The sequence below is a fragment of the Corvus cornix genome, chromosome 3, assembly GCF_000738735.6.
Source record: "Corvus cornix cornix isolate S_Up_H32 chromosome 3, ASM73873v5, whole genome shotgun sequence".
NCBI lineage: Eukaryota > Metazoa > Chordata > Aves > Passeriformes > Corvidae > Corvus > Corvus cornix.
The window spans coordinates 78,322,349-78,334,641 of NC_047056.1; the positions used below are offsets into that span (position 1 = coordinate 78,322,349).

At 41.4% G+C, this 12,293-nt stretch overlaps 1 protein-coding gene across 2 annotated transcripts in view; it reads left to right on the top strand.

Annotated features, from left to right (window-relative positions):
• The window catches only part of LOC104692323 (gamma-aminobutyric acid type A receptor subunit rho2), a 35,761-nt gene extending 24,704 nt beyond the window's left edge, over window positions 1-11,057 (top strand). The window contains exons 5-10 of one of the 2 annotated variants that reach the window (XM_019285991.3): window positions 15-97; window positions 1,324-1,464; window positions 1,683-1,835; window positions 2,452-2,648; window positions 7,177-7,308; window positions 10,276-11,057. In XM_019285991.3, coding sequence (XP_019141536.1) covers window positions 15-97; window positions 1,324-1,464; window positions 1,683-1,835; window positions 2,452-2,648; window positions 7,177-7,308; window positions 10,276-10,314 — 745 coding nt within the window. In that variant the 3' untranslated portion in view covers window positions 10,315-11,057. Of the gene's footprint in view, window positions 1-14; window positions 98-1,323; window positions 1,465-1,682; window positions 1,836-2,451; window positions 2,649-7,176 lie in introns of both variants that reach the window. The other variant, XM_010404305.4, reaches the window with a different exon arrangement.
• Window positions 11,058-12,293: the final 1,236 nt, after the last annotated feature.

Below are 12,293 nucleotides of genomic sequence, written 5' to 3' on the forward strand. Positions count from 1 at the left end.
TTTTCAATTTCTAGGGTCACAGTGACAGCAATGTGCAACATGGACTTCAGCCGCTTCCCCCTGGACTCTCAGACATGTTCTCTGGAGCTGGAAAGCTGTATGTTGTATCTGTGTTTGTAGCTAGATGTGCTCCAAGGCTGGCTGCACAGACATTTCATTGGACACATTTCAGAATACTGTCTGTTTTAGAGCCTGAAAAAATAGTTCATCAGAGTTACTAGGAGTCCTTCTATTGACTCAGCAGTATTGTGTATCTAGCCCTTATGCTGCAAGACAGGAATTTGCAAGGAAAGTGTCCTATGTCATAATCCTGATTCTGCAAACACTGTGATCTGGGCTCAGCTTCTTTGGGAAGGAGTTGTTCTGTGGAGAAAGTAATGTGAACAGTAAGGGTTTTTGTAGACCTTCTCCATTGTATGGCAAGACTAGTATCCAGTTGTTTTGAGGTCCTTCCAGCTGTTTAACTGAATGTTCCTCTGCAAAAAGCCAGAATCAGAATCAGAGGATAATTTTCATTGACCTTGAGATCAGCTGCCCAAATACTCTCCTGAGAGCAGGGAGCTCTTTATGATGGGTTGCTTGGGGCTGTGTCCACAACTTTTCTCTGCAACTTGCTCAAATATTTGACAGCCCTGATCCTGAAAATGTTTCCTTTTACTTGCTTGGGAACAATCCTTTGCTGAGACTTGCATCCCTTGCCTCTCGTCCTTTCGTTCTCCATTTTGTCAAAGTGTCTGGGAAAAGGCTTCTGCCACCTTCTGCATGACAGGACCCCACAACAGACTGCTCTTCTCCCAAGAGAACAAGCCCTGCTCCCCCAGCCTCTTGTCTTAAGCCATGTGCTCCAGTCCCTGACCATCTTGATAACCCTCTTCTCATTCCCTGTTCCTGTTAGTGTACAAATTCTCTAAGTTTTTCTTTACACTTTTAACATATTTCTGGGCTCTTGCTTCTCACCAGTCCTCTTTGCTTTTATCATTCTAAGATAGTTTGAAGTGTCCATGCTTCCTCCTTCCTCTAAATTAAGGTGTTTTACCCATGATTATTTCCTGAGCTGTTATCTATTTTTGGTCTGTGATGTTCAGAGGAGTGCCATTCTAGCTGTCATTTCAATGATGAGCGAAAAGAGGATTTGTTTTCTTGAATCAGGATGACCTGGATTTTTGTTGTTGTCATGGTACATTATATGAGAAGATCTTTTGAACTCCCTTGCTGTTGGCAAACTTATTTGTGCCATTAGTTCATGCCAAAGACTGGATGTATTAACTTTTGTTGAACCTCTAAGATAAAGTCACATCACATTGTATTTCTTCTTTTCCTAAGATGCTTACACTGATGAAGATCTGATGCTGTATTGGAAAAATGGCAATGAATCTCTGAAAACTGATGAAAAAATTTCTTTATCTCAGTTTTTGATACAAAAATTCCACACCACATCAAGACTGGCTTTCTACAGTAGCACGGGTATTGACCTTTTCCGATTTCCTACTATTGCTAAATCTAATGCTGCATTAACTGCTTGTGAGAGATAATGTCACTGAAATGTAGTCTTCAGAGTCTGTTTGAAAGCTCAGTTTCTTGTTTTACTAGTCTTAAAAATAAAAGAACAAAAGAAAGATCTTGTCTCTGTGCCTACTGTCCAGGCTGTTCTCACTGATTCTGGCTTTCCTCCTCTCTCAAAGGTTGGTACAATCGACTCTATATAAATTTCACTTTACGTCGACACATCTTTTTCTTCTTGCTCCAAACCTACTTCCCTGCCACTCTCATGGTCATGTTGTCCTGGGTGTCCTTCTGGATCGACCGACGAGCAGTTCCTGCCAGAGTCTCTTTGGGTGAGAACAACTGCAACAAACCATGGCTGTGTGAAAACTTTGAACATGAAAGTTTTGGCAGGAAAGGGAACTGTTCATTTTGATGGTTAAAGTTATTGTGCAAGCAAATGGTGGTATTATCTGATGATTAATATAATGTATAACTTGCACTTTAAGTCATTCATCACTAAGCTGTCTTCCTCACTTTTCTGTAGCTCAGGACAGAAAGTGCTGTGGTCTTAAAAATGAAGCTGTAACACAGATTGGTACAGCTAGGAAACAGGAGTCCTTGTCTCCACTGGTCTTAGCAGACCTGACCTTAGGATTAGGTGTGTTAAAAATGTGTTTTAACAGCATTGTGTTTAAACCCTCGAGGTTCAGGAAGGAGTTAAATGCTGTTTGTTAAATGCAAAATGTTGACTGCTCCATTACTCCTCAAAACTCAACCCATCATGAGCACAAAAATGTAGGCAGGGGAGCAGTTCTGCACTGGCAGAACAGATACTTAATGCACATTTATTTCATATTGAACATCTTTTAGATCATCATGTAGACTGTAATTTCTGCTTTTCTAAAAACAAAAAAACTTTATGGACTGTATCAGTCAATAACATTTCTTTCTCTTGGTTCCTTTCAGGGATAACCACTGTGCTGACCATGTCCACCATCATCACTGGGGTGAATGCCTCCATGCCTCGTGTTTCCTACATCAAAGCAGTGGATATTTACCTGTGGGTCAGTTTTGTGTTTGTGTTCCTCTCGGTGCTGGAATACGCGGCTGTGAATTACCTGACAACGGTGCAAGAGCGGAAGGAGAGGAAACTGCGGGAGAAGGTGAGAAAAACTTTTGTTCATCCATTTATTCTTTTTTTTTCCTTACAGCTGATCTGGTCTTTATATTGACTGTCTGTTAATGGGAAAACACTGACAACCATATGTGTAATTGGGTCTGTTTAGACTGCTCCACCTCAGGCTGAATTACTAACACAGAAAAACAGGATTCGATCTTATGGATCTTCATAGAAACATCAGAAAGGAGAGTGTGATCTGAACTGGAAAAGAGTGCAGCCTGGAACTGCGAGGGAATGGCAAGACGGGAAAGTAGAAAATCTTCACTGCAGCTGCCACGATTCCTGTTTAGTAAGCTAAAGGGGTTATTTGGAGCAAATTAATTTCCTCTCTCTATAGGCAGCTTTACTGTGGGAACTGGATTTAATGGATGTAATAGTGGAGGTGTTGCCCATTACCAAGCACAAACAATGCTCAGCCAAGCTTATGCTTGTACTTTTTAATGTACCATGAAAGGTCTTATCCTGCATCCCTAGAGTGTTTCAAGACCTGACCAGAGACAGTCCTGAGCAGCTTGGCCCTGCTGGGAGCAGGACATAGGACTAGAGATCTCCTGAAGTCCTTTCCAGCCTGAAGTATCTTACAGACCTGTAAGCCCTTCTTCTTTGTGATTACACAAAGCACCATCTCCTTTTGAACACTAAGGCTTGGGACCAAATTTTTTCAGTCCCCATGCACCCAGGACATCACCATGTTTTACAGTTTCTTTCTTCCCAGTAGGAACACACCGCATTAGTCTACTGGTAATATTGGTAACCTACTGTCTTTGACTCCTGGAGAAATTTGTACAAGCTTGTTGGAAATGCCAATGCAGACATCATCTTTGATACAATTTAAGCATGCTATTTCCCTCTCTGAACTACTCTTTTGGTTTTGCATGTCCTTCTCTTCCCTTCCTCTTCTTCCTATGACTTTCTTGAAGAGCAGCACAAGCCACATAACATTCCAGCACCTTTCCCAGTTGACATACTGTAAAAGAATATAATTAGATATACTTAAAAAAACAATTGGATAAATTTACCAGACTTCTGTGATGAGATTTTACCTCTCTTCAAGGCCTTCTCAACAGCATTATGATTCTGGAAAGCTACTTGAACAGGTCCCGAGATTCTTAATTTATCTATGCCCTTCCTAGTCCCCACCTGGGGCCCAGCAATTCTCTGCAACACAAGGCAGAGATGCTCTGTGCAAGCACAGCGACTCCAGTGTGTCTGACTTGCTGCATGTGAGCAGTGATCTGTGGCATTTTAGCCAGCCATGCTCAGGCTTCCCAAGTCCAAAGAATACAGTGTCTTGGCAGGTCATGGGAAATAACAAGAAACATCCTTGCTAGGTCTGACTTGCCTAGAATAAACCTGTATGGTTTTTTTTAAAGATGAAAACTCTTCTCCTTTGTTTTTAACTCTACTAGAGGGATGAAATGAACTTGAGAGGGTTTGTTAATTTTCTGCTAAGTTTTCTGGAATGTTTTCCGGAATGTTTTCCCACATCCAGTGATGGTGTAACTTGTTATTTATATCATAAATCTGCCCTTTACTGAGTTTTGTACACTGAATTCTGTATTCAGCAAATGCCTTTTTACTACAACAGGGAAAATATTGTACCCAGTCTTCAATGTGTGACGATATTATTCCTCAGTAGGGAAATGGGAACAGAGATAATAAAGAGCATTATTTGAGGAGGAAGCTCTTGAAGAAGCAGAAGAGACATTTCTCACAGTAAATGTAGATCTTGTCAGCCAGTGCTACTCCCCTATGAAAGATCTAAAAAGTCCAGCACGAACATGTAAGACTACCCAGAGGAGAGCTGTGTTATGTCTACATTAAGAAATTCAGTGTGCCAGGGACAAAGGGATGCAGTGTCTAAAACGAAGCCTTCTCTTCCTCAAGGTTACAGGAGCTGCTGTGAAATGCCTGTGTCAAAAGGTCTGTGGCCCTATGCTTATTCCCAGCCCATACCTGGAAATTTTTCAGAGCTTGCTATGATGCCTTGTTGGGACTATGTAAGGCTACAGAGGCTAGACAAAATTAAGAGAGTAAAAAGCAGTTATATTTATTGAAAGGCTTTCAGGTACGTTAGGGCCGTCAAAGCCCCCCGGGGCTACACCTAAAATGAACAACAGGTCACAGGTTTTCACTTTTATAAGTTTGGTCCATTTGCATATCAGGGGTTAATCCTCCAATTACAGCTTCAGGTAATGAAGTCATTTACCCCAGGTTTGCTCCCCCCCAACTCACTTTTGTTTACATATCTCAGGGCCTGAGACAGTAAGGTGTCCTTGAGTTTTAGACTTAGAGAGAAATTGTTTTGTCTGACCAAAATGGGAGAACTGTAGCTAACAGGCTACATGGAGTTTAGAATTATACACTAACGAATTACAGGATATGAAAAATATAAAAGCTGAAATCCTAAGGCATCAGCTGGGCTGCACAAAATCCAGGCCAGAGACATTTCTGACACTCTAAATGTACTGTCAGCTGCATTCCCATGCCCAAAGAGGCTCTTTGGCAGTCTTTGAATTATTGCTGTGGACATAGGCTAAAATTTCTGCAGGGTGAAATTATGTAGTGCACCTCTGTGGGTACGTGCCTATGTGAGGATGAGTGTAATTTTAGGATCTGTGGAGGTGGGTTTCTAGCTCGTCAGGCTCTCTTGTCCATAGAGGTGGCTGTCATCATGTGTGCATGAAGCCATGGGAACTGTAATTTGACCTGGGGGCTGACAGTAAATCTGCAGAATTGCTTTCTCTGCTGAGTCCTGCAGCAATTAGCTTGTTATTGCAACTGCTGTCCCTCACGCTCAGCCACCATCTCCTGGACCTGTAAGTTCCTGATAAAGAACCTGATGTGTAACTCTTCCCTGTGGTTTTTTTGTTGTTTGGTATTATTCTGGTTTTGGCTGGCATAGGATTAGTGTCTTTTCAGTAGCTGGTACAGTGCTGTGTTTTGAATTCAGTGTGAGGATAATGTAACACACTGATGTTGTTGCTAAGTTGTGTTTGTCCTGTGTCAAGGATGTTTTTGTGTCTTATGCTCTGCCAGTGAGGAGGCAAACAAAAAAAGTTGGGAGGGAACATGACCAGAACAGGTGACCCAAACTAGCCAAAGGGATATTCCACAGAACACATTTCAGTTATTAAACTGTTCTTATCTCAATCTACAAGTTTTACTTCTGATTCTCCTCCACAACCCTCCGGAGTTCAGTGGGGAGGGTGGGTTGAGTGAGTGACTGCATGATGCTTAGATGCCAGCTGGGATTAAATCATGACAGTCCTTTTCGGGGAGCTTCACTCTGGTTTTGTTCTGTTTTGGTTTGGTTATGTTGGTTTTGGGGTGTGTGGTTTTTTAAGTGTGTGTGCCTAGAATAAAATATGTCTTAAAATCCAATTGATGTTCAATTGTACTCACGGAGTGCTCAAAAAAAGTAAAGTAAGTGGGCCACTAACTTGCCATGTTTTTCTGAACATAACCTGCTGATACCAAATCTTTTGGTTATGTCAAGAACATAGAAAACAATCCTTAAGTTGATTTTAAGGTTTTCAATAAGCAATGTGTCCTGTTGTTTAAATAATTTGAAGGAAAAGCCTTGACTGTAGTGTTTTCCAATGGCATCCTGAATATTACATATTGATGTTATATACATTTTTACACACACACATATATATATATATATTCAGATATATACATTTGCTTTAGCTGAACATATCCTTGAAAACAAGTTCTTGGAAAACTCACACAACAAAGTTGGTGGAGGGTGCAAAGTATTACTAGGTGAGGAAATTGGTCTGTGGGAAATCAGAGACAGGAGCTCCTAGCAGAAGGAGGTTTTGGAGTCCATTTTCATTGTGCATAAATACATAATCGATATTGCTGGGACAGGAAAAGGTTTTGAAGGTTTTGAATGATAGAAGACTGCATTTCCTATTCAAAATTCTATATGTATTCATTGGATTTTTTTGTGGGATGCATGCTAGTGCTGCTGAAGCCAATGAAAGTTTTGATGTTAGCTCCAACAGAGCTGGTATTTTACATTATGCTTTTATCTGGTCCTCTGCTTGGTTTAAAATCAGATTTATGAAGAAAATGTGTATCTGTGAAACCAGAACTTGGCCCTTTTCTTCCCATAACATGTACTGGATAAGCCATTTCCACAGATTAAACTGCATCTTGTCCATGAATATTTATAAAAACAAAGAATGAAAAATAAGGAACCTCAAGACAGTAAGCCTGAACAACAGCTAGCTAAGAAAATCTTTTGCTTAGACTATATGTCTGCTAAAGCATTGTTCTAATCTTTTCTGAAGCTGCTCGTCCAAGCAGTGGAGATAAACCCTGTTTCTTCCTTTTGAAAACAAGAAAAAAAAAGTGACTTTTTTGTTCAAAGAGAAATTTAAAATATCTCAATCAAAATTTTGAACTCCACTGTTTACATCTGTCTGTTAATAGAAAGGCATAATTTCTGTTGCTGACGTGTTTTTCCAATATTCAGCTGTATTTCTTGCTTATGTCCCTAGTTTTCATGTTCATGTGGAATACCTCACTCGAAAACTATGATGCTGGATGGAAACTACAGTGAATCTGATGCCAACAGCCTGGCAGGATATACAAGAAACCAGATGGTACCAGAAGAAGAAAAACCAGAAAAGGTGGTTGTGCATTTAGCTATGAGCAATGAATCTAATTCATCAAGGAAGAGAGGCCTGAGGGGCTATGTGGGCTTGCGCATCATCCAGAACACTCATGCAATTGATAAATATTCAAGATTAATATTCCCAGGCACCTACATAGTTTTTAATTTGATATATTGGTCTGTCTTTAGCTAAGCATGCTGGCACACCAGTGACTGAATCAGAAGATGGCTACAAACCACTCTTTTGTTGGTATTTTTTTTGTCTGATCTGGACACAAAGCCAGAAACCTGATTATTTTATTGCTTCTTCAAAGGGTAAAGGGGAGGACACATCCTCCAGAAGGCAATTCCATGCACAGACCTCATGGAGGAAGTTGCTGTGCTGGTTGATTTCCAACCCACACCCCTGCTCCCGTTTGCTTTATGACACATGCCATTTCTCATACTTGAAAATACGTGTCCACCATACACCCAAATGTGCTGGATGCTCGTTTGGGGCTGGCCACGCTGGTGGTGCCTGCTGTGCAATGGACAACCAAAGACAGTGCTCATGTGAGCTGTAAGGAATTAAATAAATGCAACTTGCATGGGGAGGTCTGGACAGTGCAGCTCCTGTAAGGAAACTGAATGAGCATTTCCTTTTACAAAATCTCTGCTTTTGAGCAAATTCTTTTGTTTTTTCTTTGGCATACAAATGTAATTTTTTTTCCATTGTTTTCTGAAGAACACCTCCTTTAAGGGTACGGATTCTGCTTTCTCTCTGGATAGGACCTTCATCAGTACCATTAGGACAGCTGACTGGCCAGGATCAGCTGGGCTGGTTACAGAGCACAGGTGGTATGTCTGAGTCAGCAGGCTTTTTTTCTAGATTACAAAGTGCAGTCCACAGACAAACTGTACATCCCAATGTGCCTCTCCCAGTCAACACAATGCCCTTCTGTTCAGGCATTTGGGATCAAAAGGGGTATATGTCTGCCAGAACCTCTCTGCAGAAACAGAGGCATGTCAGAGATTAAATGGCCAAGAGTAATACTGTTGGTCCAAGGTCTGTGTAAGTCCTTTGAAGCTGCTGCACAGCATTGTAACAAACTTACGTGCTTGGCAGTTCTTCTCCTATCCCGTGATATCTCCCTTCTCTTTGCTAACAATGCTGACAGCAAAACCCAAATGTAGAAGCACGACACCAACAAGACAGCGATGCTCAAGTTTTTGTGCTCCTTATTTTAAGAAAACACCATGAGTTTTTGGCTGTCGTGGAGATTATGTACATCAAAACACTTGTTTACCAAGCTGAAACTGAGCAGTGGGGGCTGAGCTTGAAGTGCCAGGACTGAGGTTAGAAAAAAGAAAAAGCAAACAAAGAATACTGATGTAACTGTAAGTATTTGTTGGCACATGAAATTTTCTTCTTAACCATAGCAGGAATTCTTACATCCTAAATCTCAGGGGACGTAGAAGGTGGCAGAGAAATGTCAACTCTTGGCTGTCAACAATACCCAGATTTTCCCTTGTGCCTCAAATATTACTGCCTAAGAAATATTACTGCCTAAGTCAAGCTGATGATGGCACCGATTTAGTGGAAACAAAATTGATGAGAGAAGCTAAAATTAACAACTACGTTTCCCTTTAATCAGCCATGTTAATAACTGACATGAATGGAGTTCTGTCTGGTCATGGAAGTAAGAAAACACAGCCCTGAAATTGCTGGCAAGAAGAGGAAGGACAGTATATGAGGGGCAGGATTGCCCAGCCTGTCACTGTCTCCTGAGCCACCACCAGCTCAGTGCATTTACCACTCATTGCTCCTGCAGTTGAAACGTGGATACTTCTCACGTTGGCAGGCGGAGATCACTACAAGAAAGACACAAAAAATATGAAAGAAATAGATCACTCATTTTTTGAGATGTTAAAGCCTGGGCATAAGAGTGTGTTCTTCAGCATTAGCAGTTTTGAGTGTAAAACAGGAGACAATGTCCCAGCTGGCAGCAGAACAGTGAAGCAAAGGGACCTTTGCTGGGGAAAGGAAGCAGAACTGCACTATGAAGTCACCAGAAAATTCAGGGAGTGAGAAATTTGGTTCCTGTGCTCCCCTGTTTTGCCAGTCTTTCAGCATTACCCATGGCACATGCCATTTAACCTCTCAGTGCCTCAGCTCCTCCATCTAGAAAGCGAGGAGCACTAGGATTTACCTACCTCATAAGGTGCCGAGGGGCTTAATGTGCTTAGTTAGCATGTGTGGGGGGCATGCTTATGATTTCTGAGCAGGTTACCCAGTGGGAATCCAATTTTGTATTACTTACCAGTGAGTTCTTAAATGCATCCTCGGAACCAGTCCAGCTGGCAGAAAGCAGGTATCTCTCCTGCCTTATGATGCTATTACAACTCCCCTGCATTATAATGACATTAAACCAGGGATAAATGTAGACAAATAGCCAAAAAGTGAGGGCTGTTGATGAATAATGCCTCCTGGCACACAAAACCCAGGAAGTCCTAGTGCTTTACTTTGCCATTTCTTTTTATTACACCTCCTGTTCCCTTAGAAGTTATGTGATGGCAAAGACATCCTTTAGGTCCTACCATCTTTGTACTAGCATTCCCTGTAGTTTTAAAGCCTAATAAGCATCTTTTGGAGAGGATACCTTACTGTTATTTTATTTGCATGTGTACATAACTGATATTGACGTCTGCTTTTATCAGCCTATAAAACTATCAAGAGGGTATTTTTCCACTAGAGCAAAAAAATCCCTCCTCTATCTTAGGCACTACTTAAGCTTATTATTAATTAAAATGAAAAGTATAGATGCAAATAAAGCCAAGAGTTCTCCTTCAGTCAGCATTATGAATTGTATTTTTCTGTTTATTCAGAGAAGAGTGGCTAGGCATGAAGATAGAGCAAATATTTGAAGTATGGTATTGACAATGTATTTCACCTTTGATTTCACCTGGATTACAAGAGACTCCATGAGCACTGTCTAACTTCCAGTTGCCAGATCCAACCAACGTTTTGAGAGGGAGTGCCTGAAGCTGGGCTCTGAATGCTGTTTGATGGATACAACCCAATCCTGGGAGGCACTGAGCAGACGGACAATGAACCTACTGAAGGACAGGATTTTCAGAAGTGCACAGGAGATTTGGGCAAATTGAGGTCACTGATGAAAATGCCTTCTCTGCACAACCTGGTCCAATTGGAATGAGAGAAAATGCCAGCTCTGCTCATTCTAGGTCTGGCTCCATTTTACTTTTACTTCTGACCAAATCATGTCTTTGAGAAAAAGTAACTATATATCTATGTGCACAGATGTATAATGTGTATGCAGGCATAATCTATAACAAACGAAGACACTGGGATATGTACCTACGTTAAATAGTGTCCATATGTGAAATTGTAATATATTGTATGTAAATTACCGTTTATTATGCCCAGAAAACTTACTACATTGAATGGAGAAAAGCTCTTATTGTCAGCCAAGGGCCAAGAAGTGAGGTATTGGCAAAAAATATGGGTTCTCTTACTTTTTTTTTTTCTGAAAAAGGAGGTGTTGAGAAGGATGCAAGCAATGCTGAGGCTAAACTTGTGCAATGGGTACAATCCACTGTGCTGGTTGTTGTAATCAAACCTGGTAATAAAATAACAGATGGAAAGAGTGGAAAAGAGTTCATTTCATGGTGTGAACTTTAAAATGTGATTTTAATTCTGTTTGGAAATCTGTTATCTATGAGTTGATATCCAGGGGCAAAGGATTTGAATAAACACCTCATTTGTAATTGATTTCAAGTAAAAAACATTTCAAAAGGTGGAAGGAATGTAGTGGAAGCGTGCGAGTACTTTGAAGTATGCAAAGCTCTTTGGGAAAAGGGAGCTGTTAATCACAGTTATAAGCTATGGAGACCTTTTGTGAAAACTGCAACCCACACTGAAGAAAGTTTAATAATTGCTTTACAATTGATGGCACATTTTCAAAAGATCAAGCGACAGGTATATATCTCAATCTCCATTTGACTACAAATGAGAACTTTTCATTTAATTCCTGCTGTGTGCCTTTGAAAACATTGTCTCCACACTTCCCAATGGAAGATAAAACTGCTCCGAGGTCCCAGCTACCAGATCTCAGCTATTCTCCCTAATGCCGACTTATGGAACAAAAATAAATGTGCATGGGTGAGGCTGATGCCCGAACCACTGAATAAAGGTTATTGTCTGTCAAGTTTCCACAGTGGAGAGATTACAGCAAGGTACAGCCTAACTAAGTGAGATACTGCCCTGCTAAAATGTAAAGAGCAGGAAAATTTATTTAAAAAACAGCAAGAATTTAGCACTATTAAAATTAAAATGTAATCCAGTCCCACATTAAGCTGATTAATTACTTTGCAAAAATGACATTTGAAATAATGTATCAGGGTCATTACTTTCCTGGTCAGAGGAATTATCATTTCAGATGAAGAGAGAAGGGAAATTGTGCTCAAGCAGGGGAAAGGTGCCACTCTTGGCATCCAGCTCTTGTGGAAGTACAGGAGTGACCGCCAGGCTGAGCAGAGCCTGCTGTGGAGGCAAAGGTGAGGGGATCCAATTTTCCCAAGGCACTTGTTGCCTGGGAATCACACATCACCATGTGCCTCTCCTTGATTTGGGCATGAAAAGGTTATATTCTGCCAGAAGGGGTGGGATCCCCACCAGCCATAGGGTAGTCATGAGAGGTGGTGCAGTGCAGGTGGTGTAGCTATTTTGGCCAGAGGTTTGGGCTCCGTTCTGGCCATGTGTATTTTTAGCTGGTCCTTGGTCAGGGTTTCACACAGGTGCCACGTGCCTGTGGTAGCCACGGGCAGAGTCCCCTCCACACCAACACAGAGAGACATGCACAGCTCCCAGGTGTACCCCCCCCCCCCCAGCTCATCCTGCAGCACTAAAGAGATAGGGGCTACATCAAGAATGTGTGCCCCAGCACTCCATTTGCAAGGCAGCCAGGAATCAGGACACCCCTGAATTGCCCACTGCCCAGAGCA